This window comes from Fundulus heteroclitus, chromosome 3 (assembly GCF_011125445.2).
Source record: "Fundulus heteroclitus isolate FHET01 chromosome 3, MU-UCD_Fhet_4.1, whole genome shotgun sequence".
In the NCBI taxonomy this organism is placed as follows: domain Eukaryota; kingdom Metazoa; phylum Chordata; class Actinopteri; order Cyprinodontiformes; family Fundulidae; genus Fundulus; species Fundulus heteroclitus.
In genome coordinates, this window is record NC_046363.1 from 25,579,592 (window position 1) to 25,586,425 (window position 6,834).

The 6,834-nt window shown below is 39.6% G+C and overlaps 2 protein-coding genes across 5 annotated transcripts; both read left to right on the plus strand.

Moving 5' to 3' along the window:
* On the plus strand, positions 1-3,177 carry LOC105928424 (transmembrane protein 107). Of its 4 annotated transcripts, XM_021318157.2 has the most exons (6): positions 1-435; positions 1,905-1,972; positions 2,058-2,158; positions 2,480-2,576; positions 2,734-2,783; positions 2,870-3,177. In XM_021318157.2, the coding sequence occupies exons 1-5, from the start codon at positions 349-351 to the stop codon at positions 2,747-2,749; spliced, it is 369 nt and encodes a 122-aa protein (XP_021173832.1). In that variant the 5' UTR covers positions 1-348; the 3' UTR covers positions 2,750-2,783; positions 2,870-3,177. The 4 variants fall into 4 exon arrangements, with proteins under 4 accessions (XP_021173832.1, XP_012721128.1, XP_035990104.1 ...); XM_012865674.3 differs by lacking the exon at positions 2,734-2,783; XM_036134211.1 differs by lacking the exon at positions 2,480-2,576 and having other exon boundaries at positions 2,637-2,783.
* Positions 3,178-3,553: 376 nt separating this feature from the next.
* On the plus strand, positions 3,554-6,313 carry krtcap2 (keratinocyte associated protein 2). Its single transcript, XM_021318156.2, has 5 exons — positions 3,554-3,693; positions 5,186-5,340; positions 5,537-5,600; positions 5,822-5,888; positions 5,981-6,313. Exons 1-5 carry the CDS (start codon positions 3,690-3,692, stop codon positions 6,096-6,098), a joined length of 408 nt encoding a protein of 135 aa, XP_021173831.2. The 5' UTR covers positions 3,554-3,689; the 3' UTR covers positions 6,099-6,313.
* The last annotated feature ends 521 nt before the right edge of the window (positions 6,314-6,834 follow it).

A 6,834-nucleotide genomic window follows, 5' to 3' on the forward strand; every position in this document is an offset into this window, starting at 1 on the left:
GTGGTTGTTGTGGCAACGGTTAGTAGCGTTACCGTAGCAAACACGCGAACAAATAAGTTGATTTGTTTTGTGAACGAAGGGTATGGTAATCAGAACTTCATGTTTTCGAGATGGAAACCTAATATCGCTAAAAAATGTGCGGAGCCACAAAAGGTTTAACCATCAGTTTGCTTATTTATGAGATGTTAGCTCCGTGCTAAATTCGCCCCTTTTAATAATTTTAGCTATGTGCTAATGTAGCTTAGTGACGTTGCGCGGTGGTTGATAACTAGTAGCTTTGGCTTTCGGGCGCTAGTCACTGCTTATTGCTTCGTTGTTCAGCTACACTTGGTCCACTGTGAAACAAACATGTCGGCTGTGAGCAGTCTTGTCCCTGCTCGGTTTCTCACCATCATGGCTCACCTTGTCATCGTTATCACTGTCTTTTGGTCAAGGGTACGTACGAAGGAGAACCTTTCTCTGACTTAATGTTTATTACGATGTGTTATGAATGACGTAAATATACATCAATATATTTTTAATGCAAAGTGTTATATATGTGATATGTATTTGGGATTATTTTATTTTTTATAAATTGAAAGTAAAACCACACATTTACTGATCTGTTATTTACACTATGTTGGATCTGATTATATTATTGTTCAACTTCTAAAATCCACATAATTGTTGCAAAACTTTAATTAAGCGGGCAAAATATCCCTGGTGGGATTATCTTGGATTCATTTTACAAATTGAGTTTGAAAATGTACATCAAAATGGGAAGAGTGTTTTCCACACCTTAAAAAATGTGCAGCCATAACTTTATGCCCTACTTCCTAGTAGTTCTTTGGCTGCCAAAATGGTCCTGACCTGATCGAGGCACAGTCCCAGTTGCCATTCTGTGGTTTGTGAGCTGATGTCTCCGTGAATTGGATTTATTTATCCGTCGCTTCCCTCTGATGTGTGGTCCAATGGAGATTTTGGGAACCCAGAGTCCAAGTCAGCAGCTCAAACATGTTGTTGAGCTTTTTAAACCATTCCTGGACAAATTCTTGCTTTGTGGCTGAGCAAAATTCTCCTGCTAGGAGAGGCTGCAGCCTAACTGCTCAGCGGCCGTGCTGCGCCATATGAATCAAACTGTGTTGTGTATCATGACAATTTTCTAACAAAACCCAGATAAACTTCTTCAGCAATCCAGGACACAGCAGCAGGTCTGGTGGGTCACACAGGCCACCTTTTCCTCCACGCATGAATCAGTGAGCCCATGACCCTGCAGCTGGTTCACCAGCGTTTCTTCCAGGAACCACTTCTGATAGATACTGACCACTGCAGACTGGGAACATTCAAGGACAGATGCACTGGCCCAGTTATCTAGCATCATCATTTTTCAATGTCTAACTTACTGACTTATCTTCACACTTGCCCATCTTTCCAGCTTCTAATCAGCACTGAGTATAAAAGGTTCACTTGTTGCCTAATATATCCCCACCACTAACAGGTGCCACATTAAGTAAGTAAAAAATAACCAGCTGAATAAACCAAATCAAATCATATTTTATTTGTCTTTAGCACATGAGAAACAATAGACACTGACCGGCAATCCTCATTAAGGGGTAAAATAATTGGTTTAATAAAATGTTTTAAACTATAAGAAACATTACATTAAAGTAGAAATGTATCCAATAAAAAACACAAAAAGTATTTAAATTAAGTAAAGTTAGTAACAGAATAAAACGGTACAAAACAAAAATGCAGCTCTAATACAAAGCTATAAGGAAAAGAATAAAAATATATATTCATCTTTTTGGGATCCAAAACCAAGGAGGGACAGGAATGTTAAAAATAAAAGACATTAATTATCGTCCCCCAATCGTATTAACTGCAGTTGAGAACCTGTCATTTGGGTTTTTATGTTTCCCTTGCAGGAAAATAATGTGAAGGCCTGTTTACCTTTGGAGTTTACCCAGGAACAGTATGACACTGAGGACAAAAAGTAAGTTAAACAAACGCATTCACCAAAGTTAGGTAAACACCCTTTAATATGTTCCTCTTGTTTTTTTTGTTGTTTTTTTTTTCAGGTTGGTGGTGGCACTAGGAGTCACTTTTGGTCTGTTTGCAATAGAGCTCGCCGGTTTCTTTTCAGGAGTGTCCATGTTTAACTCCTGCCAAAGTCTTCTTTGTATCCTTTATTCTGACTACTTGGCTTTGTCTTCATTATTAGCCGTAAACTATATTATCATCAGTAAATATATTTTCGGATAGGAGTGTCTTCAGCCAGTTTCTCTATTTTCTCAACAAAGACTCAACCTGCTGCAGCAAATGACATTTAGTTTTATTTATTTTTTGCTTGCAAAGGCCTTTTTAAATAAACCCACGGGCTCTATGCCAATCAAACCATAGAGCTAAAATAAAGTAGAATGTCTTAGAAACAAGACACAATAAAATCACTTAAGATCCATGACTATCGTCTTGCTTATATTTGCCGTTTCGTCTACAATAGCAACAGGAGTCCATGCCAGTGCCTCAGTGGCTTTGCTTTTCTTTCTGTTTGAGCAGTGGGAGTGTGACATCTACTGGTGGATCCTTGCCATTTGCAGGTTAGTGTGCCACATCTATGTTCGCCCAAGAGTTTTTCCCTGACAGATGCTTCCCCCTAGCACTGGCTGCCCACTGCAGTGCATCTGTGTCCTTGTCCTTCTTTGTGTTTGAGAAGTGGGAATGCTGGACTTATTGGGTGATCTTTGCCTGCTGCAGGTTGGTGCGCCTCTGAGTTGTTGTTGCAAACTAATTGTTCAGGTTTGAGTGTAAGTTGGAATGCATCTAAGCAGCACCACGGTTCTGCTGTGGTTTTGCCTCACTTTTTTTTTTTTTGTCTCTGTTTTGTTTGCAGCATCCTACCAGCCTTCGTGGAGGTTCTTCTGTTTATAGCAGTGTTTGGACTGAAGAAAAAACCCTTATAAAAACAAGTGTGGACATCAAAAAGCTGAAATTAGTGCGAACACGGACAAGTGTCCGTATAAGAACAAGTGCAGCCGGCGATGTGGAACTGATGTAAAGGATAATGGTCTGAGAAAACTGATTTAGACATACAAGTTACAAATCACTACTTTAAACAAGCTTTAGTGGATTACAGGAGCTGTTTTTGTACTTTAAAAAAAAAAAAAAAAACATATTTGGAATAAAATCAGAAACAACTACTTTGTGTGTACTGTTATTTTTTAAGAACACTGCAGTGTTTTAATTGGGCAGATTGGCCAAAGACCAAAAGTTAGGCTTTTGGTCTGATGTGTTGAAATGTTGTCTTGCAGGGAATATGTAATAAAATAACATCCAATTTCTACAGTGTTTTAAAATAATCAATAAGTAACTGTGGATAATTTGATGTTTTTTTTTTTGTTTTTTTTTTCAGTGCCTAAAACGCATGGGTGATTTATTTTACTCGTGGACCTTCGTTTTTATTTCATACAACTTTGAATTGCCTCTTGTATAAATTAGGCTAAACTAGCAGATATTTTTGTAAGTGTAAGCAATTTAAAATCGTTGACATGTTCCATAAAAAAAAAATCCCACTTTAATTACTCCGCCCACAACACCGGTCCCTCCTGTTTTTTGTTCCGGGCGACTTTGGTTCCTAGCACCGGTTAAGTTATCTGGCTCTACAAGGGTACATCCTACTACTCATCTCAAGCTTTTATAATTAACTTCAAGTCATGGGTATGTATGTATGTCGAGTTACGTTTGATCTGCCAAGCAGTTTCGCAGATGTGCATTGCTTCTTAGCTTCACAAGATTATGTATTCCCACTGCCAAGCTAGCTAATGCTAATGTTTTATGCTAACTCAAATGCCTCATAGAGCCCCCGGCAGTGCTTAATTTAATGAATTAAAATCCACAAAGAAGGGCAAAAAGTGCGCGTCGCTGTGTGTAAACCAGAGTTGCGCAAAAGGAAGCAGTTTGCTGCCAATGTTCGCTGAAGATTGAAGCTAGCTGCCGCTACGTCGGAGACGTTTACGTGCGAACACTGACGTGGCGTAAAGGAGGACGACCTGGCAACTTAAAATCATTAGGGTTAAACTTCGGACGATGTACTGAAACCATATTTAAAATGTAATTTGGTGTCAGCGATCAAAGTAGACCGATGTTGATTGTAAGGATCTTATTAGCAGCTTTGGTCTAGATTTGGTTTTTCATATTATGCTCATAGTTCCCTGCACAGTCTGGAGAAATCATCCCCAGATTTCATGTGGATCTCCTTCCCCCCCCCCCAGGGCTGAACAAGGATGGGAAATAAATAAGAGTGTTGATAATTGTGATTCTAGACGTTTTATAAGTTTGTGAGCAGCACAGTTTTACTGTGGCTGTGTTGACGGTAAATTTAACACCACAGCAGGTGGGTTGGCAGGTCACATTAGTACTGTATGACATTAAACGGTAATAAATAAATAGATTAAAAGTATTGTGATTTATGGGGAGGACTAACTCAAAAACTCGCAGTCTGGTTGGGATTGTTATTTTCTGTTTGAGCTATTTTTATATCAGAGCACCCATTAATATCAATATATTTGACATTAAGATTCAATCAATTTACTTTAGCACTTCTTAATGAAACTGGTGTCCAGAGGTAGCCTGTATGATAATGGGTACGTTTTATTTTTAGAACAGTAATTGTTTTTAAGGGACTCTGACTGAATGTATGTCTTATCGTCAAAAGAATTATGATTTTTTTTTTTAAGTACTTTCTGTACCGTCTATAATGATTATCAATAATTTACTACCACATAGTATCGGGGTGAAGTTTTAACTCCACATTGCCCTTAGACTAAGATCAGCTAGTCTGTGGATGCTGCTGGGTTGGTGGCAAACTCTGCAAACAATCAACGTTTTAATTCCAGGTCAACAAATTGAGCGAGGGTGTCAGGGAGTGGGCATTTAAGTTAAATAAAATAGCCTTGAACACGGGCCATTGGCTGGACACTGAACCGGACGCTTTTCTGTAGCGTCTACAAAAGATCACAGAGAAATTAAATTAGGACTCTGTGCAGCTAAAGGTGCTGCAGCTGCTCTTCGTCTTCAGTCAAAGAGCTCAATATCTATTTAATTAAGGCCACGGCCCACCTGTGGCCTCATCTCCAGTTCCTAACACATTTTTACTCTAGGTTTTAGTGTGAGTCCAAATCTGTTGTGTTTTTTTTTTCCGTTTTTATAGCGGTGAACACAAGCACTTCTCTGGTGCTCTCCAGTCTGCTGTCAGTGCTGGTTTTTGCTGGGATGCAGATGTTCAGTAAACAGCTGGGTTCCACAGAGTGGCTCACCATCCTGGGAGGGTTCCTGGGCTCTGTCCTCTTCATCTGCTCCCTCACCGTATCCTTTGGATGAAAGCGACCGTTTAACGGTGTCGCTGTAGCGTGAATGAAATGTACATCTTTTTGTGAGCCTCTGATTTTTACTTTTATCCTTCAGCTTAGTTTTTTTGCAGAATTTTTTTGTTTTCCATGTATGGTTGGAGCGTATGAAGGCAAACATTCAGTGCAGTGTTGCGTCTTAACTTCAGTTCCAGGCATTCAACAATCTAGAAAACCTGATGTTTGGGAAGGGATTCCAAGCCAAGATTTTCCCAGAGAGTAAGTAATGGCACAAACAAAATCAGGCTCGTAATCAGGCCTCAGTGTGTCACGTTTTTTTTCCTTCCTAATAGGATATATTTTTGCTGTTATTTGAATAATAACTAATTTCCTCGTGCAAAGTTTTAGTTAATGATCTCTGTATGCATAATAGTGTACAACAGAAGGTTTCTTATCTGGTAAATCCATAAGAACGCACTCCTCTTTGCTTGTGCTTGCAGTCCTGCTGTGCCTGTTTCTCTCACTGTTTGCCTCCGGTCTAGTGCATCGTGTCTGTGTCACCACCTGGTAAGTGGTTCTTCTCCACCACAGTATTCCTTCTTCATATCACATTTATAGCAGTTCCCCTCCTAATATTCTGCCTTTTTTTCTCCACTCAGCCTGATATTCTCCCTGTTTGCCTTGTACTACATGAACAAGATCTCCGCCGCCCTCTATCAAGCGGCGGTTCCTGTCGTAACACCGGCCAAGGCTGCCAGCAAAGGCAAAAGGAAGTGAACTAATGAATCTGAAGAAAGTTTCCAGTTGGCCGATTTAAAATGCGAATTTTTGTCACAGCTACATAAATCAGGCATATTTTTCAAGATATTTTTTTTTCTGAAAGTCTTCGACTTCCCCACTTTTTTCTTTTCTTCTTTTTTTTCTTTTTTTACAGTGATTATGAAATTGAAAGTTCCCCCGGGTCAAATTAAAAGGCCTTTTATAATAACTCTTAAAACAGCTCTCCACATTCCATTCATCCCGATTTTCCAGGCACTGGCGGCTGCAAAGAGATTCGTGCAACCTGTCACATTTTCTGTTCATTTATCAGCACCTTTAGCTGCTGGTTGTTTTTTATTCTCACGTTTTGTAATTAAAAATTGTGGAAAAACGAGCAAAAGTGTTGTTCTTCTGTCAGAATATGTGTTGTATGTGTGTCAAGCTGGGGTGGGATGTACAGATGGAGGTGCAGCTGGAGTCAGGTCTTAACCTGCAGACTTTACTGCCTGCCAGACCCCTCTCTGCCTCTCCCTCTGTCGGATAAAGGTCGTCTGCCTTAAAAAAAAAAAGAAAACACTTGAACAGAAAGTATTCAGCTTGGAATGTGTTAGTCTCGCCAGCAGGGTGGAGGCAGGAATGTCGTGTGTCTTCAGAACCACATGAAAAAGACCAGCTTTACTCTCGTTTATTACCGTTATTAGGCTAGAAATTGCTTAAAACGTCGCTTTAGCTCTTAAAATCTTACATGAGTTGA

What these genes read in the sequence shown, in the direction of transcription:
- LOC105928424 (XM_012865674.3), top strand. Translation starts at nt 349, where the DNA reads ATGTCGGCTGTGAGCAGTCTTGTCCCTGCTCGGTTTCTCACCATCATG. An exon ending in TCACTGTCTTTTGGTCAAGG is followed by an intron (nt 436 to 1,904) that starts GTACGTACGAAG and finishes TTTCCCTTGCAG; the next exon opens with GAAAATAATGTGAAGGCCTG. An exon ending in TATGACACTGAGGACAAAAA is followed by an intron (nt 1,973 to 2,057) that starts GTAAGTTAAACA and finishes TTTTTTTTTCAG; the next exon opens with GTTGGTGGTGGCACTAGGAG.
- krtcap2 (XM_021318156.2), top strand. An exon ending in TCTTCATCTGCTCCCTCACC is followed by an intron (nt 5,341 to 5,536) that starts GTATCCTTTGGA and finishes CTTCAGTTCCAG; the next exon opens with GCATTCAACAATCTAGAAAA. An exon ending in AGCCAAGATTTTCCCAGAGA is followed by an intron (nt 5,601 to 5,821) that starts GTAAGTAATGGC and finishes TTGTGCTTGCAG; the next exon opens with TCCTGCTGTGCCTGTTTCTC.